Genomic DNA, 26,848 nt, shown 5'->3' with positions numbered 1-26,848 from the left:
TGGTTTTTGTTCTAACCGTTAGCCTGGCTCAGTTTTAAAAGCAGGCGGTCATACTCCACTGCTGGTTTACTGCTGTATCAGATAACGATAGAACGTTTTCAGCAAGAGAACATAAAATTATATATTTTTTTTAAATTCTGATCAATAAGAAATGACAGAGCTATTAAACAATTATGGTGTAAGAGCACAAGCATGCGATCAGAATGTTCTAAGCTGAACATTCTAATGATGATGTAACAATGACTAATGGAACATTCTAACGCTGATGTCACAACCACTGCCGGCAACTGAAGGCAGTGGAGTTCCAGAACACTTGGCTCGGAATTTTTGAAAAACGCACCAAAAAAACCCGCTCTTCAAAGGGTTGAGTAGCACTGAAACGGACTGCCTGGTGTACAAACCATCTCTTCCAGCATTTCTCCCCCGAGTTTAACTTGTTTAAATGTGGCAACAAAAAAAAAAAGCATAACCTAGTTTGTCCCGACCCCCGGCCGGCCAACCCCCCCCCCCCCCCCCCGTTCCTAACGCCCACGGATGGCAGTGAAACGCGCCTTTGATGCCGAAAGCGGGGGTTTAAATTTCAGTAAGAGTGCCAGTGGGCCTTTGTGCCAACACAGGACCGGGCTCAGCGTGAGGTGTGGGGATTGGGTTACCGGCCTGTGGCGACAAGCCCCCTGCCAATCACAGCCCAATGAACGGGTGTCAGGTGACCGGAGTGTCACGGTCAGCCAGCGTGCAAAGGGGGGGGGGGGGGGTTTGGGTTGGGAGGGAGCTGGTAGGAAACACAAGACAATGGGGGGGGGGGGTGGCTAGGGGGGGGAACATCTCACAGTGTTCAAAACATGTACCAGGGGATTTTTTGTCTCATTATGTCCAAGAATGGAGAATGGATAAGACTGCCAAATCTCAGGAAATTCCATCTCCTGAATCATTTATGTAAGTTTTTTTTTTTTTTAATTTAGCTTCTGGAGAAATCAGAACAATCTTTTATCCGAACTGCTTCCGGTTCTGGCCCTTCTCATTGGTCGGAATCCTTCTCCGGGACGGCATACCAAATTTATTTTTTATTTTTTTCCATCAACGCATTAAAAAAAAAGAAAAAAGAAAAAAAAAAAAAAAAAGTTATTTGAGAAAGCGGATCCGTCCCCTATCAGAAGCCCGGATCAGCGCCAGGTAGAGGAAAGTAGTGTTGACAGGCGGGAAATGTGCGTGTCAACACAGACGGTCCAGACTGGACACAAACAGAGAGAGAGAGAGAGAGAGAGAGAGAGAGAGCGCTGCTCTCTTACCCACTGAACGCGCTGGCTGGCTGGCTGGCCTCCAGTTGAACGCTGCATATTTACAGCCCTGTTATGAAAGAACTGAAGGACGACCGCTCCTCCATACAAAGTGTGCCGGGAGGTATAGGGGCTGCTGGAGTCGAGCAGCCATGATGTCTGGCCGCCACCTTGACAGGACTGTGCCAAGAATATCAGCCAGTACGTTCAGACTCGGGCATGTGTGTGGATGCTCTGATGCAGAATCACATTTTTTTTACTGAATGTTTATCCATTTACACAGCCGGATATTGAGTGAAGCCGTCCAGATTAAGCACAGCTTGCTTAAGGTATAATGGCAGTGCCCCCCCCCCGGGGGAATCAAACCTGCAACCTCTAAGTTGCAAGATATATGCTGTAAAATGGTAAATGGACTGCATTTATATAGCGCTTTTATCCAAAGCGCTTTACAATTGATGCCTCTCATTCGCCAGAGCAGTTAGGGGTTAGGTGTCTTGCTCAAGGACACTTCGACACGCCCAGGGCGGGGTTTGAACCGGCAATCCTCCGACTGCCAGACAATCGGTCTTACCCCCTGAGCTATGTCGCCCCATATATAACTGCTGATTATGTACACATACTTCACACTGGAACTGTGGGAGAAGAGCTGTCCTTCTGTTGTAAAGGAGCACTCAATATATGTCTGTCCAGCACACGTTATTGACTCAAATATTTTTTTTTGAAAAATAGGCTAATAGCACTACTTGCACCATTTGTGTGTTCATTCCAGTCAACGTTTGGCTTTCAGACGCTGGTGGAGTGACTTCAGTCATCCGCTCAGGGCAATTAATACGTAATCCTGTCATATATAAAATGAAGGTCAGAATAAAATAACCGTGAAGGTCAGAACAATAAAAGACTCATGACACATTGGACTTCCTTATAGACCGGAGGATCTGAATCACAGCCATCGTCTCTCGCCACAAGAGTCCTGCAATTTGAGAACTTCACCACTGCAGCAATGAGGAAATGAGCCATTAGAAGAGCCAGCCCCTAACACCACCGCCACAACAGCCTGCAACATCAGGGTGACACGTCTCTGAAGATTAGCGGTGGCAGTAGGGTTGTTTGGCCAGCAGATGGCAGTATTCTCTATGTAATGATGGCTAATCTATACACGCACCAAGTAACTTTCATCATTTCATTATGAAATATATTTGGAGTACTACTTACAAATGCATTTGATAAGTGCACTGTAAATATGTTTATCATAGATCTTGCATACATTGGAACTACATTATGATATATATGAAACTGCCAATTTTTAAATATTTTGACATGCATTAGAAAAACTTTTAAAAAATGTATGAAAAATGTATTTTTTCTCAATGGGTTGTAGAAGATTTTTTATTCACTGTGGTCCTGAAAGATCCTATTTATCCTCACCTTTAGGGATCATATTTATTTAAACAGCAGCCATTTTAACCCTGGTGTCTTGGGTCCTGTATTAATCAACCAAACTGCCTAATCAGCAGCTCTTCCGGTGATGAGCTTTAAAAAAAACCCCAAGCTTTATTAACTGTCTGTTTCTCAAGCGAGCGCTCCACTTTCATTTACTGTTAAAGAGGAAATAGCATTGCGCAACATCCTGTTCCAGAGCCCGTTTGAAACATTACATGTCAAACATTCCCAACGAAACACTTCCTGGAACCGATTGTGAAAGTTTTTATCTAACCAGATATGGTAAAGACACCGAGGGCTAGCAATCACGCTGAAGACTCATTCCTTAGTTAATTAGTCTTCACCATTTAAAATGACTGTTTTTACTTTAAAATGTGAACAGTGGCTTTGGCGTCTGGGCAGAGATCTGTAGTGGCAATTGCAAACTAGCGCAATTAAACCTGATGATTTAAGCGTAAATAACCAACCACACAGTCCAAAGCAAGGGATTCTTCAGGTGCCTATGCTATTTGTGGGGAGAACATAAAAGTTTAACCTGGAACTAAATACTGAAATGACCTCTCAGCTGCCAGGAAAGCCAATCAGCCGTCAGGAGTTCTAGAACCTTGAGTTCTTTTATGAGGTCAGACTTTTCGCAATTCAATCTGCAGATCTAGCAGTGAGTCTGTCGACCTACTGCTCACTGTGTTACCAGTTGAATTTTCTCTTTGGTGTGCAGGTGCTTTTTTAAACGGTATGAAACCAGACAACCCTATCGATGGAGTGTATTTGTGTAAGATAACACAAAAATGTTTGGATACCTTCTCAGAGATACACTTTCAGTGATAAACACAAAAATAAACAACCGAGTTCACAAGCACCATCTCATAGACCTCACCACAAAGCATGCAAGCTTTTTAGGAGATGCTGGCACCATCTTTCATGTCTGTCCAGTTGCTCTGTCTCACAACGATCAAACTACCAGCACTTCCAATAATATAAGATGGAAGCACACTTTTACACTTGCATATTTGTGCAAAAAACAAAAAAACTAAACATAGCCCACTAAAATCAGGTCTGGGATTGTTTCCAACAAGCAAACACAGATTGCACAATTGACCTCGTTTGCGATTCCGGCACGTTGCAGATAATTTAAATCAATATGTACACACCGCCTTCCGTTTATTTTACCGATTAAAGCAATCCGTGAACCCGTTTCTGCCTCTGCAAGGCTAGCTACCGCTCACTCAATCTCGCGGCCATTAAAACTATTTTATTCCATTTTGTTAGCTGGATAACTGCACTGACCTCTACTAAAAACCCACAACCCTTCCGAATCTGGAACACGGACGGAAGTAAATAGAGCTGTTCAGCGCAGTTATCCAGCTAGCTCCGTAATTCTGCTTCCTGATACGGGCCCCTCGGCGTGAACTCGAAACTCGCTCCGTCGGACAACACCACGACTCGGGTTCCCTTCTCCGTAAAACACCACCCCCTGCAAACGCCGTCTCATCTTCAGTACGTACTGAACTGAAGTGTGTTTGTGAATGTGATGCTCTTCGACAGGGACTCATTAGAATAAAACGGAACTCAATTAAATTGAAAGAGAGAGGAGTAAAAATCCAGGTTCAGAAAAGAAGAAGTCCGTCCCAGTCTTTTGTTCCAGTCTCCTGGTTTTGCTAATTAGCACAGCTCTTCAGACAGGAGCAAGAGCTAATCAGTGAAATCAGCTGGCTGAGTTCACGGGTAGAATAAACACATGGCACGACTTCTACTTTCTGATCCCTGGACTTTCACTTCTGCTGAAAGCATAACCACAAGCTTAACACTGGGTGAAACTACTAACTTCTTGTTTTGCCTTTTCTTTCTTTTCTTTTTTGTTTTTTGTTTAAAAAAAAAAAAAAAAAATTTAAACTTGTGCTTGCACTCCTTCCCACAGTTAACTCTGGTTTGTCTGGGAATTTCCAAGTTCAGCTCTGATCTTCTGAAGCGTTGTTTACAGACTGGATAAGAGTGTCTGCTAAGTGCCTGAGTGTAAATATTTTGAGAGAGCTTGAATTCAGGCGACTTATTTATTTAAAGCTCTGTATACTGCTACTGAAGAGAGCAGAATGTAGCCTCCATGATCCTCATACACTTTTAAAACACTGTGGGTGTGCACATGTAGATGTTCCCCAACATACACACACATGCACACAAACACACTCACTGACATATGCACACACACACACACTCCCTGATGTATGCATACACGCACACACACACTCACTGATATATGCACACACACACACACACACTCACACTCAGACACTTACACACACACACTCACTGGTGTATGCACACACACACACACTCACAGACGCATACACACATACACACTCATTGACATATGCACACACACACACACGCACACACAGACATTCACTGACATATGCACACTCACAGACACATGCAGACACACACACACTCACAGACACACAGAGGAACAGTCACTGAATAGGAAATCACAGTGTTCTCACCCTTTCATATAACCGTCACTGTCAGAAATGAGTCACTACGCTCTCCACTAACAGCCTGCCTGACTCTCAGCGAGGGCTGCACGCTAGAGTCTCCGTCTTTCCGGAGAGTTCCCGTCTCCCACGCGCTGGGGACAAAGCTCTCTGAGCCCGATGCCCGTTGTGAGCGCGCTCACTGTAGCACCCCGCTGGAAAGCACCCAGCTCTTCCTGTATTTATAACCTGTTTTTCGCCTCATGCAAACGTTCAACCGTTTGCGCCAAATCGCCCAGTCACCCTGCCTTTGCATAACCAAATGACTGCTTATTTAAAAAAAAATTATTATAACTGCCAGCAAAGTCCCCCCCGAGAAGGGGGGGGGGGGTGGGGAGGGTGTGAGGACGTTCTCTGCGTCGATGTCGCTCAGTTGAGAGACTAAAGCCATTAACAGCCAGGCCCCACATTTAAATGTTTTGGCAGTTACACCCCACGCTCTACGCTCTGGCCACTGCAGACGCCCTGCGCTCAGCCTCGCGCTCGACCCGCTCCGGTCATACGCCTGGAGCGTGCGGATTGTTCCGGAAGGTTCCGCGAGGGCAGCGGGCCGCTCTGCTCCTACCTCGGCGGCGCGTCCTCCGCCTGCGCGGGCTCAGTGGCGGCGGCGTCGGCAAACGTCGGCTGGTGTCGCGCGTTCCTTCCCCTCTCCATGGCGATCGGGAGCCCGTCCGCTCTCGCTCTCTCTCTCTCTCTCTCCTCCTTCCCCCGGGACGTCCAAACGGCTGAGTGACAGCCCTTGCCTCGGCGGCCACGGCAATAGGAGGGCGGTCAGGGTTCGAAGGTCGCCCCCCCCCCCCCCCCCCTTCTCTTACTCTGGCGCGAACTGCGCTCAGGCACGCTAACGCGGACTACGTTCGCCTCCGGGAAGTGTGTCAGGTGGCGTTGCCGCGGCAACGGTTGGACTGGTCTCTCGGCAGCCGGGCGCCGGTGAGAGACGCAGAGGCGACGTCGCGGTGTCCTATTGTCTTTTCGGACGTTGTGTTTTCCCGGACCGCGCCCGGGGGCCTGGCATAGGAGGAGGAGGACGCCGGAAGGACACCTGATCACGTTCCCCACCTGAGCACCGCTTCTGTTTGAACCCTGTTGTCACGCTGAACGCGGTGAAACAGACGCAGTGAGCGTCGGCCTGACATAACCGAGCCCGGCCAATGGCAGCCGGCCAGCCCCAGGAAGGACAATAGGCTCCCTGAAGGAAATGACCCGCACTGAATGATACTCTAAATATATATTCGCAATATATATATTCATTTTTATATATAATGATGTGAAATATATTTCACAGCAGAGCATTAGTAAAAAAATAAATAATAAAAAAAAGCGCATTGGAACATCTGAGAGCGGCATTCGCCATATATTGTCAAATGCTCCAGTAGCCTATATATTCACAATATATTTTATTTCAGTACATTGCAGGTATATTTCCGTTTAAGGGTTAGCGCAGCTCAGGTGAAAGTAGCCGTCTTTATCTTGTGTAAAATGAAGCAGTCAGAAAGGCCTTCTGGTGATCACTGTTAGCTTGGCAGCCCAAATCCTGATCAAACATCATCCAGGGTTCAGCCTGATAAAAAAAAACAAACCAGACCTTCACTCGCCGACCGTTTATAATCAGGACTGTTTACTCTGTCTGACCGTCTGCTGTGGTCTCTCAGAAAACAAGAGTTATAAAAACCAGGAGCACTTCCTTGCAGATAAAGGAGGCCTTTTATTTACACGCGAAAGTGGCGAATGGCCGGTCGGTTCTGTAAACCCAGTCAGGTCTACCCGGTGCCACGGAACCCCAGCCCCGCAGACCCAAAGGTTCTGGAACGAGCGTTACCTTGGCAACCGTCCATCAACTGAAAAACAACCCCGCCGCGTTGGGCAACGTTACGAACGGCAAAGGTGAATCGGAAAAACCCGGTCAGCAGTTACGCTAACGCAGTAATCCTCGTGTCGCTTCTGTCCCCCGCCGGCTTTCAAAGGGAGGACTTTCAGACACCTGATGGAGTCTGCTGATCAAGCCGCCTCATATATCTAATAATAATGATCTTTTATAACCCTCGTTATCTCACACGGGTCAGGTGAGCACAGCTTCAGTCCATAAAAGGCACTGGGCACAGAGGTCCTTCCAAACAGCAGGAAAACTGCAGCCTAACACGAGCTCAGAGAAGCAATGCTAAGTGTTTTAGCGTGTCTAGAATGGCCGCACGCACACCGTAGCGACTGCCGCGTTTAATTTGACTGGCGTGATACGAGCTTATGACACAGGTGACAGGAAGTGTCCCACGACCCGCCTCACCTCCCCTCAGGGCCCCCAGTTTGAGGCGCGGGTGGGGCGCCGGCGTTTGTACCCCTACAGGACGACACTCAAGCCTGAATCGCTTCAGTGAGACATCCAGCCGTTTAAAGTGGATTTTACATACAAAAGAAACGTCATGCGCGTAAGTCTGTCTGGACAAGAGGACCGTTTAAATCCCTAAATGTGTAATATCTGGCACAGAGGTCACGCTGAGGCACCCGTATGACTGCATGACCCCCCCCCCCCCCCCACGCCCCCGCAGTTCAGCCTCACCTCCATCTACGTCTCAAATTCAAAACACAAGAAGCGCTTAGAGAACAATGCTTCTCCTTATAACCCATTTAAATCAGTAATACTGAGAATGCAGATCATGTAAGCCTGTAATCCCCAGCCCTGGTCCTGGAGAGTGTCTATATTCACCTTAAGATCAGCAACCGATTCAGACCTCAGAAACCAGGTTTGACGGCTGTGCTGCTCGTGTTCTGAGCAACAGGTGAACGCCAGCAGACCCTGCAGCTCTCCAGGACCAGGAGCGAGGAGCACAGATCTAAACCTCGTCTCTCAGAGGCCACAACAGAACCCTTGATGCCCCCGGTCACTGTGGGAAAAGTAGGCCCCCACGTGTTATTGCCATGAGATAACATGTTTATTTACAGGAAACATAATACTGAAGTAATAACAAGTTTTATAAAGCGATTGCACGACGTTATAAAAAGCAAGGGGGGGTGGGGGGTGGGCGTTTCAGGAGAGGTGGGCAGAACAGAGCTGAGTGGCTGCTTGCTGTGGGGGGGGGGTGGGGGGGTGGGGATGCAGGCACAGCTCACCCCACAGCTGTCACATGCAGTGGCAGCTGAGCCCCCCCCGCCCCCCCCCCCCCCCGCCCCCGCCGATGACAGTTATAACACCGCCTGGCATTACCGCCTTACACACACGCCCCCTAACCGCCCCTTTCGGTTCAGGTTCTCCTCCAGGAACTGCGGAGCGATTCCGCACGGGACGTCCTGCTTGGGTACGTAACGTGTGTGCCAAACAAAAACGCCGGATGCTCGGTGTAGCCTCATATAGTCAATGCGCATATTACCTGCCCCGTTAAACTCAGATTAAAATAACTTTTTACTTCAACAGCGATTTAACAGCATCACTCAAAAGCAAACGGAAAAAAAATCCTAGACAATGCCAATCGGGCTACATATTACGAATCAGCACACTGCTACAACAAATAATAACAACAATATTATAATAAACATATTGCTGCTGCTACCACTGCTACGACAGCTGATCTGTTGATCAAAACCACGCAGGTTGTTTTTCTAAAATGGTGGATACAGTTCCTCCCCATATCAGCCACCCTTACCCATATCTATTCTGCTGTAACACTGTAGCCCACAATCACATCCAGAAGCGTGTGACATTTTTCAGGCCTAAACAGCCCCATTTGGTAACATGTGGCAATTCTGCCCATTGTCTCGGGTTTTAAGTGCCGGGTATCATTCTCACACAATAAGAGACCTTATTACAGTCTGCCACTCACTTACTGAAGTGGAATCTGTAAACAGAGCAAGTCCCAACAGAAATTAAATATGATGTGAAGCGTCATCTTAGAAACACCATCGAATTACCCACAAGGTAAACCTGTCATCACTGTTACCTTAATATGGAACTGCAAAACAATGTAGCTGGAATGTTGCAAAGAAAAACACAGTTTTATAATTTAAAAAAAGTAAGCCATTCAACAGATGAAAATGACCACTTTCCCACCCTGAGAAAAAAACGCGCCACCTAGTGGGTGAGCCTGAGTACTACCACTTGCGTTGCTGATTTTCCTTCAGGCAATAAAACCAATGCATGTGCAATCAGGCATGTACTGTATATGGCTCTTATTGCATAAGTCATTTAACAAATAAAATCATTTATAACACTCACTGAGAGCCCCTGTGTGCTCGGAGTGCCACGCAAGCGATGACATCATACCCCTGGGTAGTCATATGATCTAACCACATCACATTACTTTCCTCCTTCAGATACCGTAAAGGGGGAATTTTTCCTCATACGATTTTTTTGTTTTGTTCAACGGTTTATTTGTCCTTACTGTAAAACCAGTACAACAGCATATACAGAGTTCAGTTTCAGATATCTGAAACTTGCCGCACGCGAGGTATACCGTACAAATCTCTCTCTTTGCTGCTGTTAGAAGGGCGGTGATGGTGACATGTTTTAACGGGGAAACTTTCTGATATATACAGTTTGAAAGGGCTACGTGGTGTATCTTATTGGCGGTCTTTTTACACGCATAAATTCCTATATTAGTGGCCCCTGAAAAATATGATAATGTGATTTTAGATACAATTGAGGGGACCATATTAGAACACTGTGAGAGGTACTGAGGAATTAACCGCGAATTTTCAGGAATATACTCTTAGAAGGTCAAACAGCGCACAAACACACAGGCAATAAAGCTAATTAATTAAGCTAATACACACTGCCTTATGTGTATGTTGGCCTGTAGCCAACTCTTTTGTGCACAAATTAACTCGAGGCAAGCAGTCAATCAAATCGAATTAGGTTCATAATTCATATGAGCAATGGCAAAAAAAAAGATTTGCATATCCGTATTTAAAATTCAACAGCTGTGCCTAAATAAATAAAAACAAATAAGACAGACCGATAAGATCTGAGTGGAACAAAAAACACTGTTTCCGCTCAGTACACATGAGGTTGATATCTATTCCGGCAAACACCACCCCTGTCTACTGACTAATCGGCCAAGTTACAGAGGACAGCTTTAAAACGGGAACGGCAATTAGAAAAGTGCTACAGTTTTATGTACAGTCCTCTTAAGACTGAAGTACTCTGTAACAGAATCGCTGTTGGGCGAGCTTCCCGAGAGGAGCAGGAAGACGCCTGCGTGGATGTGGCTGGCAGTATTTATAGCCGGCGGGGGAGGGCTCTCGGTCAGGCTCAACAGCCACACAACATCACGCCACTTTTGGGCAGCGGGCCAGCCCCTTCATACACTACTACCAACCCTATGCTTTTTAAAGTCACACGGTTTAAAAAATAAAAATGCTGCTGCCGCTTTCCGCTGCGTTATCGTCGCTGGACAGAGGCGGCCTTTCTTCGCTTATCCCATGATGGCCGAACACCGGCGCGTTAGCCGTGGCTGGAATTCCCCCTCAGTCAGTTCTCTCAGCTCACGCGCAAGAAGAAGAAGAGAGAAAAAACGACTGAATAGAATCGGTTATGTACGGAGGGCATACGGCAACAAAGCGCTACGTTTACTCATTCAAATATGTTTTTAAAAAACCGAATGAAATATGTTCAAAAGAACATGATGTCGTCCTATCAATTAAGCCATTTCTTTGATTGGCCCCTTTTCAAATGACGTGATCCAGGCAAGCGGTGAGCATTGCAGGCTTTGAGAAGACTAAAACCACAGGCCGTAGCTAAGTCAGCCGCGAAATTCGACAGTTTCGTGAAAGGTCCCTGTCGTACGATCCTATTTGAAGGTTTTGGTCTGACTTTGCCTTTGCCTGGAGACCTCATTACCACAAAGATGTGAGGTGGAGGCCACAGGATGCCAGACCCTGACCCCCAGGAGCCCAGATGTGGCTCCAGTCCCGTTTTGGCTCCGCCCACACTGGCCTGAAGCTCAGCTATGCCAGCCTACAGCTACTTCGCCATCATTTTTCTACATTTTATCTTTATCGTCTGTTTCACTCCACCGCGAAGCTGCTTGTTTCATTGTATCAAAGGTGCTTGATGAATTAAGTTTATTCTCCTCCATATTATTATTATTATTATTACTATTGTTATTATTATAACCACCAAGCTGGCACAGACCCACACAACGCTCCCTTTCCTGAGAAGTGCATGGCACCGCCCCGGCTCATTACAGGCTTTTAGACGAGGTCTTCAGCCCTGGGGCTTATGGGAAATCTCCATTTTCACCGCTCCGCGCAGGCAGTGAGTAAGAGAGAGAGAGAGTGTGTGTGTGTGTGTGTGTGTGAGAGAAAGAGAAAGAGAAAGAGAGAATGTGTGCGTGTGTGTGAGAGAGAAAGAGAGAATGTGTGTGTGCGTGTGTGTGAGAGAGAGAGAGAGAGAATGTGTGTGTGTGTGTGAGAGAGAATGTGTGTGTGCGTGTGTGTGAGAAACAGAGAGAAAGAGAGAGAGAGAGAATGTGTGTGTGTGTGTGAGGAGAGAGAGAGAGAGAGGGAGAATGTGTGTGTGTGTGAGAGAGAGAGGGCTGTGTGGCTGTTTTTTCTTACTGAATGATCCCCTTGCTACGCTAAGCTATAGGCGAACGAACAGGCACACACCCAAACTCTGTAGCGAGGGCTGTTTCTCTTTCCATAAAATCAATTTCATGTTAAGGACTTTTACATTTTCACACAAACACACACTCACACACACACACACACACACACACACACACGCACACAAACGGTTTTCAATGTATAACCATATGTTTGGAATTCGTTCAACATTCTTTATTTGTTCAGTATGTGGCCTATATACTATATGTTCCCTTTTGGCTCTGGAAGTGCATTGTCCCCAGCTCCCATGCACAAATGATTTATTTTAGGAGAGCGGAAAACATCTGTGCATGCATTGTGTCCTTCTGTGATCTCTTCCATGGAATCTGGAAACTTCTCCCTGTGTACTGACGGTGAAAAAACTGTTGCTGTGTACTAATGAGAAAATATGATCATACACACAAGTGTAATTTTCTGTGTCATCCATATTTTAGTCTTGTACGAGATACACTGTCTGCTAGTAGTTTGCTGTGTTACACTGCTTTTAATTTGTAACTGTCATGATGAAGTTACACAGTGAATAAAGCACTGCTGCAATGTCTCAGAATCTTTTGAAGTCTTTTGAAGTCAAAATATTCTGAGAGAATATACAGTGCGTCTTCACCATTTTGGCAAAACCGTCGTCCAACTTTCCAACAAACCACACCTCGTTCAACAGCTAGAGCAGGGCTGCCAATCCCTGTTCCTGGAGATCTAGCATCCAGTAGATTTTCATTCCAATCCTAACAAAGCACACCTCATTCAACAGCTAGAGTAGGAGCTGCCCAACCCTGTTCCTGGGGATCTACCATCCTGTAGATTTTCATTCCAATTCTAACAAAGCACACCTCATTCAACAACTCTCACTGAGCTGATAATTAGCAGAATCGGGCGTTCCCATTTAGGGCTTAAATGAACACCTACAGGATGGTAGATTCCCTCCAGGAACAGGGTTGGTCAGCCCTGATTTTACCCTATTCAGGCGAGGATGGGGCGGGGGGGGTAAACTCAATTTCAATTCAGTCAATTAAGGAAATGTATTGCAATGCAATTAATTAACTGGAAAAAATGCTCAAAGGAATGCTACGGGCTCAGACCGGAAGTGACCGAGTTCGGAACGGTGAACCACCGCGATCCGGCGATCATTTTACCGCGATTTCGCCGAGTCGCAGACAAGCTAACGGCCACGCCCTTCTCTTGGCCCCGTAGTTTCCCAGGCAACCCGACTCCTGTGCGGACACAGCTGATGATCAGGGCAAACGGGGTATGACCCTTATGTAAGGGGGGTGGGATGGGGGGTGGGATGGGGGGGGGGGGGGGGGGGGGGGGTGTCCGTGTGTACCTCGACCTCACACGTTAAAAATAGAGCCGCTCGCTCGCACAACGTGAGCAACGCCGTACACACCCAGAACGCTAACGACCCGACAGCCGGATCATCCCTTCATCGGAAGAAAACAAACAGCGTCCATCTGATGCATATAGACAAAGCAGTGATGTAATGTTTCCCTGTAACAAGCTAAACAAGTTAACATTGTGCTCGGGGTGGAGGTGCATGCATTAGCTACAACAAACAAATAACTCCACAAAAGATACAGTGGGTTAATCCATTCGCCAAATATTTAATCCTAAATGACTAGCCATGGGCTCCCTCAGGCTCCCACAGCTTTTGTGCCAGTCCATATGAAATCACACAGTAACGTCCCTCCTGACAACATCCTTCTCAACCCACAACATTGCTGTTTTGTTGCAGAGGCCTGATAATAACATTACTGCAATGTTATAGAAACACTGAGGGAATGTTTGTCACTCTCCAAAGACTCCCAAAACAACTACAGCAATTTGGCAGTTTCCTTCTAATGTGTTGTGTGACCTGTCATCAACTGCAAGAACAGTCTTACTCAGGGATTTTCAGGGTGCTACATTTTAATACGCTTAAATAAAATGAATACTTGTACTTTCACAGTGCTGTCTAATCATATTCACACCAGACAGGGACTTTCCTTACCAACAACAGTTTCGTACAGCAAACGTCCGCTCACCATTCTCTCATTAAAAAAAATCTAGGCCTGCCTAGAACCCAACACAGTGACTTTATCCTGGATGCTTAAATATAGCCTACCTATTTTACTATGGCCAAACATCACACATCTATCTACCAAAGCCATAAAGCATCAAAACGCAATGTTAATATTTTACAGTAACCGCAGTGTGTTTATATACATTGGCGCAACCTTATTGTCGGAATAGAAAAGCAATGTATGGCTAGCTAATAAACGAAATAATCCTCGGCAGCTTCACATTTGTTTAGAAATTTGTAAGACATACTATAATATTTAAATAATGTGTTATACATTTTCTGACACAAACATATGAATTCGTTTTCATATTATATTTAAATTGTTTGCACAAAGTACATGTTCGTCTCTTGGGCACACAGGACATTATAAAAGCTAGCTAGCCAGCAACATGCCGACGTGTACAGTATAGGCTAGCTATATTTGGATTCAACACAAATGCATCAGGGGTGGCAACGCGTGAACCCTCTTAGCACGTTTGGTGACACGTTTGCATCATTTCATTTATTTTAAGTCTGAACTACCAATCATATCTCGCATCTGTCGTTATTTACTAAAAATAAACAGGATAATTTGACTGTAACGTTAAATGCACAGGCTACCAAGCTAGCTAGCTAACTCCTTCATATGGCACATAACGGTTCGGGGCGTGGGGTAATCGGAAGCCTACCTTTCTTTCATGAAGTGCTTTATTTTGAATATGGCTTTTTCGTCTATTTTCTTAAGGAAGGTTTTCAATCTCTCTCTCTTGTTTTCCAGCATTCTTCTTTCTGCCGGGGTCGGCTCTCCACTCATACACGCCGCCACTCTTCCTCCAACTCTGCGGGATTCTTCCGTTTCTATTCCGGCTCCTTACTCCATTGATGTTGATTAAGAAAATGAGACTGAATCGAACCAAGTCCAGCGGCCAATAGGAGACGGCCTCACGCGGAAAAAAAACTGGCATGTCAGACGAGTCTTTCAATCACAGCGTGGCTCTCCGCTACCAGGTCCGCCCATAGCCTAATAAGGGACGTGAAGCCGCGTCCTTGTGCTGTCAAAAAATATACGATTGCATTTTCACAAGGGTGGGGTGTTTTAGTTGGATTGTGGCTAACGGAAAGGTTATCGATAATCAATGGTTAACAGACAATTCGCGTGTATAGGCTGCTTTTGTATATGCAGTGTTGATATTACCTTGAACTGTCTCTTTTGCGTTGCACGTGAATGCTGCACCTCGTTTGAGGAAAACAGATACACATCCTATCCTCTCCGACAGTTTTAACTCCTTACAGAATGGTATAATGTTTATATTTGGGCACAGGCTTTCATGTTGTGTTCATACTTTACCTTATCCCTCCTGTTGTTTTGTTCTCAGAATACAACAACTACCTGCCATAATTTTGGGCGAGGAGTTAAAGGTGATCTTTACCCAAAAAATCATTTTATTTTGATGCAGCTTAGAGCTCAGTCTGAGCAGTTTCTTTCAGATGATGGTGTCTCAGAAAGAGAGATGTGCAAAAATTCATAGATACATTCAGAGTTCAGTGATACATTAACTCTTACAGAATTTATATGAATGCACTATGGCCAAAGTGTTTTCATATAAACACTTCTAGAGTTGAAGGAACAGGTCCTTTGCTCTGTTCACCACATCAGTATTGAGTTATTTGTAATATGGAATTTCATTGCATTTGCATGCATTTGTGCTGGGAATCTGTTTTTTTTGCATGCAGTGGAAAGAAATGCATCATGGGACACAGCAATGCCATAAATCAGTAGATAAAATGTTTCAAGTAAAATAGTTCTTTATTTGCTTACATGTAATATGTAAATACAGTATATTGTTGCATTCACTCCACAATAAAAGCTAGAATAATGCAGAATGCACAAAATATATTTTTTTTTAAATATGTAAAACTCTCCTTAATGCTTACTTTACACCCTTAACTCTTTACTGCAGAGTCCAAATACATTGTAGTATTTTAATGCAGGAGCATTATTCTCCACCCAATAATATTTGCAAAGGTAAATCTTAAATATGAGCAAAATTCCAAGAGAAGTGTCACGAACAGCTTATGGGTTAAAGACGAGTCACTGAGTTATCCAGACATTCGAGTTCTGTCTAACTTGACATTGAAACACACCACGCAAATTAAACATGCCCGACCGTGGACTTCTAACAAAGCAATGCTTACAGGTCGGAGGGGCATGAAAACATTATGCGGTTCTCGCTGACCTTATCAGCACACAGACGTTTAAGACATTCTGAACACTCAATGTCTTTCTCAACTGCAAGCCGAGTTGACAACTGTTGGTCACGGACTAAATATGAGCATCTTCACACTCTTTAAAGGGCCGTGCTTATTGGTTACTGTGAAGAAAATTTGTTCAGGCCATTTCCCTTTTTTTAGGGGTGAGTGAGAGTGTGAGAAAAAATGTTTTAACACTCTACGTGCAACAGTACAGCATATTTGTACATTAATTTCTACAGTAATTTTTAAACCATTTTAACTTTTTTTTTTTTTTTTACTTTCAATGCAACATTAATCTATCATAGACAGTCCATTTACACAAAACATTGTTGCAAGGATTATTTTTAGGACAGCTTAAACAAAAATTTCTAAAAAGAAAAATCAGGTTGTGATCATGGTGAAAGAAGGTACCATCCATCCATCCATCCATTATCTATACCCGCTTATTCCTGAGCAGGGTTGCGGGGTGTGCTGGAGCCTATCCCAGCATGCACTGGGTGTGAGGCAAGAACAGAAGACACCAGCTGGGTCCAAAAATGCTTTCATGTCAAGCGTGGTGCACCAGCGTTACCATTTGTTTAGCTGCTCAGGTGTTCAGCGATATCTCAGCTTAGACAGAGTCGGAGTCCAACAGCGATCAGATGCACCCTGCCTCAGAGTAGACTCGTCACTGAACATTTTACTTTGCTCAAAAGATTTTACCGTTCGTGTTTTCTTCTTATCGGGACACTTGGTACGCCACAGTTTTTTCCTTTTCCAATCTACAGCACGTTTCAAGTTCCATGTTTTCACATGTTTATCGGATCAGGTTCAAGGTACGTACGGCAGCCTTGGGATAAGGGGACCTTGCCCAGGAAAACTGCGGCGAACAAGGGAGGAATGATGTAAGATCTGAATTCTCTGACTGTTTCTTCATGGGCGGGGGGGGGGGGGGGGGGGGCGTGCAGAGGGGGGGGGCTCTGGCTCCTTTTAAAATGGTGCATAACGGCCATTTGCCACACATAGGATTTATGAAATGTACTGCACATAGGTGTAAACAAAGCTGACACCCTCTCAAAATATGCCCAGCCGGTGACCCATTATTCCGTTCCTTATGGGCGGTATTTAGACCTGTGCAGATTCTGACCATCGGCATAGTCGCAATTTTTCTGAAGCATCAGAATGATATATATATATATATATATATATATATATATATATATATATATATATATATATACACTCACCGGCCACTTCATTAGGTGACAGGAGTGGCACCCGGTGTGGTCTTCTGCTGCTTGTAGCCCGTCTGCTTCAAGGTTTGACGTGGTGTGCGTTCGGAGATGCTCTTCTGCACACCTCGGTTGTAGCGAGTGGTTATTTGAGTTACTGTTGCCTTTCTATCAGCTCGAACCAGTCTGGCCATTCTGCTCTGACCTCTGCCATCAACAAGGCATTTTCGCCCAGGGAACTGCCGCTCACTGGATATTGTCTCTTTCTCGGACCATTCTCGGTAAACCCTAGAGATGGTTGTGCGTGAAAAACCCAGTAGATTCAGCAGTTTCTGAAATAGTCAAACCAGCTCGTCTGGCACCAACAACCATGCCACGTTCAAAGTCACTTAAATCACCTTTCTTCCCCATTCTGATGCTTGGTTTGAACTTCCACAGATCGTCCTGACCATGTCTACATGCCTAAATGCATTGAGTTGCTGCCACGTGATTGGCTGATTAGATATTTGCATTAACAGGTGCAGTTTGCAGTTGAACAGGTGTACCTAATGAAGTGACCGGTGAATGTATATATATATATATATATATATATATATATATATATATATATATATATATATATATATATATATTAACCAATGACCAAAGGGCCAGGAGTGAAATAGGCCTCCAGTTCAGTAACTGATGTAAGACACAGGAAGATAGAAATCTGTACATTTACACTGGCGTTTTTTTTTTTTTTTACAGTGAGAGTGAATGTTCCATCCATCCCATTTCCTGGAGTAGTCCCAGATGGTTTTGAACAGCGATAGATGAGATGGAAGTATTTTGAACATCCAGCATTACGCAGTCCATTAGGACCCAGCCGTTTGACTGAATTCACGATTATCAGACACACACTTCGGTTCGAAGGAGCTTCCTTTTACGATCCAACATATTCACTGTATCAGTATTGAATAGTTTCAATATTTTATTAGCATTATGCGTTGTACGCTGTATCAATACGTTTGTATTGTATTTATTTATTTATTTTAGAAATTTACAGTGCACAAGCAGTGGCCACAAAATGGAAACACAACCGCATTCCATCAATTGCTGGTTGCTCCGTAATCGTGTGCTTTTCCTGGCACGGGTTACACGCAGCCATATGCTTTGAGGGTAGAGTTAATATCCTCCATTATTGTGATGGTACTGAGCATTCATCGTCACCCCATGTTAATGCATTCCTGTACTTCTGTACGACGGGTGTCTTCCAAAATGACAATGCCTCCCCCCGTCCATGGAGAACGAGCAGCCACTCAGCGGCTTGATAAGCAGGACACGCTGAGCCGACCAGAGGAGGATGGGTCTCCCCCCCCCGCCTCCCCCCCCCCCCCCCCCCCCCCTGAGCCGGGTTCCTTCTGAGGTTTCCACCCATCTGCCACAGGGAGTTTTTCCTTGCCACTGTTGCTTTAGGCTTGCTCCTGTGGGTGTCTAGGCCAGGGTTGTCCGTGAAGCGTATTGTGATAATTGCTGTGAAATATGCTATATAAATTATATTTGATTGATTGATTGATTGATTGATTGACTAATTGATTGATTGATTGATTGATTGATTGACCTTATACGCGTGGCGCGGCGGCCTTCTCAATCAATCGAGGGTTTATGGAACGTTCTGGAACAATGCCGTCAGTTTGCCCGTTTCACTTTCTTCAGCTACTGCAACCGCCATGAGCTGCCTGGCTTTCCAACGAAGGACTGGTGTCGTGTTCCTCCTACCAGAACTGCAGGTGCTAGTAGACTCTGTGTCATTGGGGCAGAACTGTAGCTTTTTTAAAAATGTAACTTTATTTCATTATTTTTCTGCTACTGTTACTATTAACAGTGTATTGTTTTGTATTATTGTATTTCATCTTTTCATTGAACTCAAAAAAAAAAATTCTTATGTTAAGCACTTTTCATTGCAATCCTGCACAAAAGGTGCCGTTTAAATAAACTTTGACTGACTGATGGTTTTATGCACCTGTTACATGTGAAACCAACGGGCAGCATTTCCTCTCTTTGTTCCACTGGCTTCAGTTCCCTAAAAGCTGATGTCATAAACGGCAATTAAACTATACTTTACTGCGGGCGTGAGTCTGTATAAAATGTTATCTCGACACAGTAAATGTGTTTCATTTCTCTAGATGGCTTCCTGATCAGATTTAATCTATTGTGCGCGGGTCCTGGAACTAATCCTTAGTACTGACGCGGGCAGAAACCTTGAGATGGAGTTAGCCTTAATATCCTTTCGTTGCCGAGCTCCCCAGGTGAAACGCGCCAGCACGAGATGGACCGTGCGTATTATTATAGTGTTCAGTGTAGCGGTAATTTACTTAGTCGCACTTCGCCGACCGCCATGTCGTCATCTCTGGTTTCGCTGCGGGCCGAAAGAGATGGGGAGGCGGCTACCTCCTTCTCATCCTCCTTTACCGCCAGAAAAGGTGGAGGGAGGACAAACCCCAGTCTTTCTCCGGAGCACGCCTTTCTCAAATATGTATTTTGAAAACTAGCTACAGCTAGCTTTTTTACATCCTGGCACAAAACAAACAAAAAAAAAAACAGTCATACAGTCCATCACATTTCGGAGAAATGTTCAGCAAAGCATGTTATCAGCAAAAATGATGATGCCATATCATGCAATGCATGATATGGCATTTTCAAAATGTCTTCAGACAAAAGAAGATTTTTGTCATGGATAAGTAGATGTTTCTCTCAAAATGGCAAGTAAGTTCAACAGGAATTTTACTGGTGTATCAAGGGTGAAAATGCTTGAAGTTGTTATTGGCCTGGGGCTAAGAAGCTCCGTCAGGTTACTATAAATGGTGCGTTCACATGGTTACTCTATTAGCATTCAGCTCAGAAGGTGTTGCTTTGAGCACATTATTTTTGGCATCACAAGCTGACCGTCAAATTAGTGTATGAAAACGTACAGAACGTTCAATTGCTGACACGTTGACAAATCTTGAGAGGGCCGCCAAAAAATGTATTCTTTTGTAAAAATGTGGGACAAGCAGATGAGTCATTAAGCCGTTACACATTTTGGGTAAACATCACTTGTGCTGTTGTGCTGTAGTGCCGTACTGCGTAAGGCCCATGACCCTAGCACCCTCGCACTGAAACAACGGCAGACCACAGGGTCGAAAAGTTCAGAGTGTTCACTAGTCACAGAGAAACTGTGACTTAACAAGTCCTGGTTCCTTGTCTTCAGTACATGACTTGTTAATTTTGTGTCTCTGAGAAAATGCTGTAAAAGCAGCCTAGTTCAGCATTCAGTGAGTTTGCTCTTTCCACAGGAAGTTCAGACAGACCGTACGTGCACAAACACAGCCTGCAACTGATTTTATCAAATGTATTGAACAGACTTTGGTCAAACTGCCATCTGAAAAACTTTTTTTTTTTTTTAAACTCTTTAGATGCCGGATGCTGAAATGTGAAAACAATGTCACTGTTTCGCAGAGAATTTTCTACTAAATATGCTCAATACAAACCAGATAACAACGTCATGAAAGAAAAGTTTTGCTTTCAACATCCAAGAATGTGATAATTTTGGTTTTGGAGTTATCAGCAATCTGCGGGAATATTATTGGAATCGAAAAGGGAGGTTAAAGCATTTCAGAATAATAATGCGGCCCAGGTGTGGTGTTGAACGGACTCGTTGACTTGACTGGGACGTCCCAGCCGCTCCCTGTGTTTTCGGGGGGGGTGCAGTGCGATCCCCCGAGGTCCCTTTTTGTGCGAAGAAGGCCTCGGTTGCCAAGGAGACGTTTGCAGCCCCGTTGGCGAGGGCGGCCCTGGACAAAATGGCCGCCGGGGCGATGCGTGTGTCTGTCGCTCGCTGGTCTCTGGTGTCCCGCACCCGATCCCCCGCCCCCCCGCAGTGTCGGGTTCTCCTCCTCGCCGCGCCCGCCCCGGCCCGCCCCGGCCCCTATCCCGTTACCTGGCCACGCTCATCATTAATGCAGTGAGCCAGGGTCCCAGGGAAGGTGCTGGGGCGGCTCTCTCTCTCTCTCTCTCTCTCTCTGTTTCTCTATGTCTCTCGCTCTCTCTCTCACTTGCTCTCCCTCACTCTCTCTATCTCTCTGTGTCTCTCGCGCTCTCTCACGGTCTCTCTCTCTCTCTCGCTTGCTCTCTCTCTCTGGCTCTGTCTCGCTCTCTCTCACTCTCTGTCTCTCGCTCGCTCTCTCTCTCTCTCTCACTGTCTCTCTCTTGCTCACTCTCTCTCTCTCCCTCTCTGTCGCTCTTGCTCGCTCTCTCTCTCTCTCTCTGTCGCTCTCTCTCTCTCTCTCTTTCTTTCCCTCTCAGCCTGTCTCGGGCTGGCAGCGATGCACCAGGGCTCCTGGAGGAAGATCGAAGAGCCGGGCCCCATGCCGAACGGAGAGGCCGTCGAACCCGGGGGGGTCCCGGGGGCCGAGAAGGAGGAGGAGGAGGAGGTGCCCCCGCCCCCCACCTCGCCCCCGCCGCCCCCGCCGGGCCCGGCGCCCCCCTCGCCCCCCTGTCCCAGACCCCGGCTGATCTTCCACACCCAGCTGGCCCACGGCAGCCCCACGGGCCGCATCCACGGCTTCACCAACGTCAAGGAACTGTACGGCAAGATCGCCGAGGCCTTCCACATCTCCCCCTCGGAGGTAGGACACGGGCCGGGGCGGGCGGCGAGGGGGCGCGGGGGGGGACGTACCTGTGGGCAAGGGGGTGTACCTGTGGGGTACCTGGGGAGAGGGGGAGGGTTAGGCTAGAAGACTATGAAAAGATTAGGAAATACATTTTTGGATTAAATTGTTATTGGGAAATGCCGTTGTTATGTAGGACAATGCTTTTGTGCTTTGGGGTGCACCTGTGGAAGTACCTGTTGAGCCTTAGCCCAGCCGTGTTTACCTGTGTCTGTGCTCTCGAGTGGAACTCACCTGTATGGGGCGGCTTGATTGGCAGGTGTGTTTAGACCACCTGAATTTCAGCCTGTGACTATGAGCTGGGCTGGACGCGAAAGCGCCATCGCACATGTTATACAAAATACCTCCAAAAAGTGGGTCTACTCACTACAATCAAAATGATGGAGGCAAACGTTGCTTTGGAGGTGACATAGAGATATTAAGCGGGCAAAAAACAGACCTGTGCTACATACAGAATATATACCTGCAGATACATGTTTCAAATACATGCATTGGAGTTATTGTCCATCACTGACTGAGGATTAGATAATAATTTTTTTGGTCTAGGAGGCCCCATTAGCATGTGAGGTTGTGTGTATGTGTGTGTATGTGCGTGTGTGTGTGTGTGTGTGTGTTCCCAGCTTGGTGTAAGCAATTAGAAAACATATCTTATTATAGAGATGCTTTTTATTTATTTATTATATATTAAACTGTGGCAATACTCCAGGGTTTTGTTTGGATTACTTATAATGTCAGTACAAAAGAGCAGGATTACACAACAGCTCTTAAAAAAAAAAATATCCAGTGAACGCTTGAGATAGCAGGTGTTAGCACATATTCTGTAAATCGAAAAGGATGCAATGAGGAATAAATAAATGATCGCCCTATTTCATCTGTAAATACTGTGGTTTTTTTTTTACCTTAATATATTAGGATGATCTAGTTTGTGACAAACAGGTTTTTTTCCCCCCTCTGTGCTGCTATTGGCAGGCCAGGCAGCTCGGCTTGCATTAATTAGCATGTATCCAGTTTCCAGCTGCCATTGTCAATGTGGGCTCTGTTACAGTAGCCGCGCAACAGGCTAGCAAAACTCTTTGTCCTTGGAAGACATCTACTCTAATTAACCTTTCGCACAGGTCACTGCCACAGCACCCGATCTGCTGCCTGTTTACCTGCTGTGTACGGGCTGTTGCCTCGAAGTGTTGAAAAGCCTGGCTGGTCGAATTCTGAATTGGCCAGTTCTCGGTTATATACGAGCCTGTATTTATGTGTAAAACCAGCATTGATGTTGTGGTGACACAATGGCGTCTCGAGATACAGTGTGACAAGTCCAAGCCAGAGCAAAATAATACAAAATAAAAGTACCCACACATTTTGTTTGACCCCCATGTCCTGGAGGATTTAAGTTCACCGCGTTCTCCTTTCTTAGCAAAAGCGGTTTGCCTGCATATAGATCAGAATTCCTCTGCCCTCCCTTCACAATAAAAGCTCTGTTTGCCTGTGTATTGTGCAGCTGTTGTGCCCTCCCTTCACAACAAATGCTCTGTTTGCCTGCGTGTTGTGCAGCTGTTGTGCCATCCCTTCACAATAAAAGCTCTGTTTGCCTGTGTATATCGCAGAGACCTTATGCCTTCCTTTCACAATAAAAGCTCTGCTCACCTGTTTATAAGTCCAGTGCCAGTGACCTCGCTGGTCCTCTGCCTTCTTTGCCCTTTTGGCTTGATTTGATATGGCAGTGGTATCCAGTAGGGGGGGCAGTCCTGTTTAGCGAATATGGCTTAATTGGGCTTACAGCTCAAGAGGTTGCAGGTTTGATCCCACCTGTGGCACAGCCATTTTACCTTTGAGCAAAGAGAATTACTAGAATTCACTAGAATTATCCAGCCGTGTGAATGGAAGGTATGCAATAATGAAAGTTGTGTAAGTTTCTCTGTGTGAGAACATCTGCGGAATGCCTGGATGTTAAGTGCAAATATTTGCCCCTTCTCCGAACGGCAGGAAGTGCAGGTTTTTATTCTTACTCAGCATTTGTTCATTGGATCAAATAAAACAGCTGAGACGCTGTACGGTTAACTGGCCTCACCTGGTTTCCTGGGTATGCGCTGGTTGTCGATTCTAGTACAATGATGCCTTTTATTACTTGCCATATCCACTTCATTTTAACAAGCGACGCATTCAGTAATGTTTAAAAGAGCGCTCTCTAAAAGTATGCTATTATTCATTGCTTCTGACGTTTAGAGCTCTTCTCTGCTTGTCGAGTGATTTTTGGGGTGCTGAACTCCGGTCTCTGAGGGCCGCAGTACCTGCTGGTTTTTGGTGGATTTATCAGTCGTTGATTGGCTAAAAGAGTCCACACACCTCGTTCTCAAGGCCTTGATTGGCTGCTGATTGAAAGGAAACCACAAATACCAGCAGACACTGCAGCACCTCCAGGACTGGAGTTTGACACCCCTGTGTTATTTGTACCAGGACTGAGGCACCAAGAGATCATATTTCAGGCTACAAATAAAAATGTTATCAATGAATAAAAAAAGAATAAATACATGTGCTCTGTGCATGGGGTTGTGTTTGGATCTGGACTGATGCCCAGCATCCCTGTTTGCTTGGGTGTAATTTATGGGGGGGGGGGGTAGGATACAACTCCCCAAACCCCCCAATAATATAGTATGATTATGAGAAAAATAATTTCCTATAATAGAGCCTGGGATGTCCTGATTGGGATATACTGATCAGTAGTATGAAGTATTGTCCTCTCAGAAGTCATCAGAAATGATAATTTCACAGCTTTTAGAAGTTTCTTCCTGGGGAGGGGCATATCCCCCCCCCCACACCTCGCTAGAGGGTAGCAGTCCTTGTGTTCTCTGCATTTCAGCCCCCTCCCCCCACCCACCCACCCACCCACCCCCCAAAATTCAGACTGAAGTTTTTGCTCGTGCTTGGGTTCCAGATCCTGTTCTGCACTCTGAACTCGCACAAGGTGGACATGCAGAAGCTGCTGGGCGGCCAGATCGGCCTGGAGGACTTCATCTTCGCACACGTCAGGGGCGACGCCAAGGAGGTGGAGGTCACCAAGACGGAGGACGCCCTGGGCCTGACCATCACCGACAACGGCGCGGGATACGCGTTCATCAAGGCGCGTGTGTTCACCAGACAGGAAATGGCTTCCGCTCAGCCTGCCCACAATGCACTCTGTCTGTTACCCGCTGAAGAGTGGGTTTCCTTTGGAATGTTTTTATTCTTTTTTTTTTCAGAATTCTGAGTCAGTGTTCTAGAACTTTGTCACCTTCGGTTACCGGCAGCGATTGTGACATCAGCGTTAGAATGTTCAGTTAAGAACTTTCTGTTCACACGTCTGTGACTTCGCACCTCAAAGGGTTAGATTTTCAAGCGCCGTCTCTGCGGGCCAATTGCAGGGTGCATGGCTGGAGTTTAAAACCTCAGGTTTTAAACCCCCTTGATTACAGAACAGTGCCGCATTTCAACATTTGTTTTGTGGTCTCGAAGGTTTAAGGTTAAAATCGTGAGGTTTAAACTCCAGTTAAGCACACTGCAATTGGCCCTGAGTCATCTGTTTGCTGAAATTAACAAAGCAAGTGAATACTCAGGTGTAAAGTGCACATTGCTGTCTGATTGGCAGCAAAAATTTAATTTGTATCCATAATAATAATACTAATAATAATAAAAAAACACTTCATTTATAAGAAATATAATGCGAAAGACAGGACACATTCATTTTACACAAACAACGTGAAGGACCTGTAGTTGTTGATGATTACTTTGGCCTTATCTGAAGGTAAAGATACAGCCGGGACACTCGCATCTGGCCCTGGAGGCCAGTAGTGCAGCTGGATTTCATTCTTCCCCTCCAAACAGAGACTGATTTATACCTGGTGCACCCAGGTGAGCGTAATCTCTGGCCAATCAGAGACATTACTGGACTGTGGACTCTCAGGCAGAAGAGAAAGTCAGGTGACCTTGAGGGCCTGGTTTAAGTGTTCCTTAGCAGTGGTTATGTGTGATTCTCAAGGCCAATACAACGGGGCAGTAATCTTAATCTAAATTATCTTGAGGTCATGCTGAGGAACAGGGCTGTCCAATCTTATCCAAAAACGGCCAGTGAGGGTGGAGGTTTTTTTAAAAAAAAAATAAAAAAAATAGCCCAGCACGAAGACCTCTGATTCTACTTATTAAGGCCTTGATTGAAGATCATGAATAGTTAAATGCTTAAATCAGGTGTCATAGTTCTAGGCTAAAACTAAAAAAAAAAGACAGCACCCAGCACAAGATCAGACGCCCCTGCTGTAGAGAAAGCAATGACCACCCCCCCCCCCCCCCCCGTGCCCCCCCTTCCCCCCGTGCCCCCTCATGCCCCCCCCTCCCCCCCCATGCCCCCCCTTCCCCCCGTGCCCCCTCATGCCCCCCCCTCCCCCCCCATGCCCCCCCTTCCCCCTGTGCCCCCTCATACCCCCCCCTCCCCCCCATGCCCCCCCTTCCCCCCGTGCCCCCTCATGCCCCCCCCTCCCCCCTCATGCCCCCCCCCATGCTTTACTCTAAATCCTGTTCCGCCCCACAGAGGATAAAGGAGGGCAGCACGATTGACCGCCTGAAGGCCGTGTGCGTGGGCGACCACATCGAGGCGATCAACGAGCAGAGCATCGTGGGATGCCGGCACTACGAGGTCGCCAGGATGCTGAAGGAGCAGAGCCGGGGAGCGCCCTTCACGCTGCGGCTGGTCGAGCCGAAGAAGGCCTTCGGTGAGCGGGAAACCGGATCGCAAACCGGACCTGGGTCGTTTAATCATTTCAAATACTTTCACCGAAAAAAACCCTCTTTAGGCACCGAT

General features: G+C 46.0%; 2 protein-coding genes across 4 annotated transcripts in view; one reads left to right on the top strand and one right to left on the bottom strand.

Annotated features, from left to right (window-relative positions):
* The window catches only part of si:zfos-943e10.1 (GRAM domain-containing protein 2B), a 30,420-nt gene extending 15,642 nt beyond the window's left edge, over nucleotides 1-14,778 (bottom strand). For 2 of the 3 annotated variants that reach the window (XM_035415306.1, XM_035415307.1), the window contains exon 1: nucleotides 14,564-14,778. In XM_035415306.1, the coding sequence (XP_035271197.1) occupies nucleotides 14,564-14,688 (125 nt within the window). In that variant the 5' untranslated portion in view covers nucleotides 14,689-14,778. Of the gene's footprint in view, nucleotides 1-5,810; nucleotides 6,029-14,563 lie in introns of those variants that run through there. The other variant, XM_035415308.1, reaches the window with a different exon arrangement.
* Nucleotides 14,779-19,022: 4,244 nt separating this feature from the next.
* Nucleotides 19,023-26,848, top strand: part of gipc3 (GIPC PDZ domain containing family, member 3) — a 15,936-nt gene continuing 8,110 nt past the window's right edge. The window contains exons 1-4 of the mRNA XM_035415798.1: nucleotides 19,023-19,107; nucleotides 21,662-21,984; nucleotides 24,953-25,138; nucleotides 26,579-26,759. Of these exons, the coding sequence (XP_035271689.1) occupies nucleotides 21,682-21,984; nucleotides 24,953-25,138; nucleotides 26,579-26,759 (670 nt within the window). The 5' untranslated portion in view covers nucleotides 19,023-19,107; nucleotides 21,662-21,681. The remainder of the gene's footprint in view (nucleotides 19,108-21,661; nucleotides 21,985-24,952; nucleotides 25,139-26,578; nucleotides 26,760-26,848) is intronic.

Source organism: Anguilla anguilla, chromosome 4 (assembly GCF_013347855.1).
Source record: "Anguilla anguilla isolate fAngAng1 chromosome 4, fAngAng1.pri, whole genome shotgun sequence".
NCBI classification, from domain to species: domain Eukaryota; kingdom Metazoa; phylum Chordata; class Actinopteri; order Anguilliformes; family Anguillidae; genus Anguilla; species Anguilla anguilla.
Note: the sequence above shows the minus strand (reverse complement) of the source record. Positions and strands in the feature narration are given on the sequence as shown.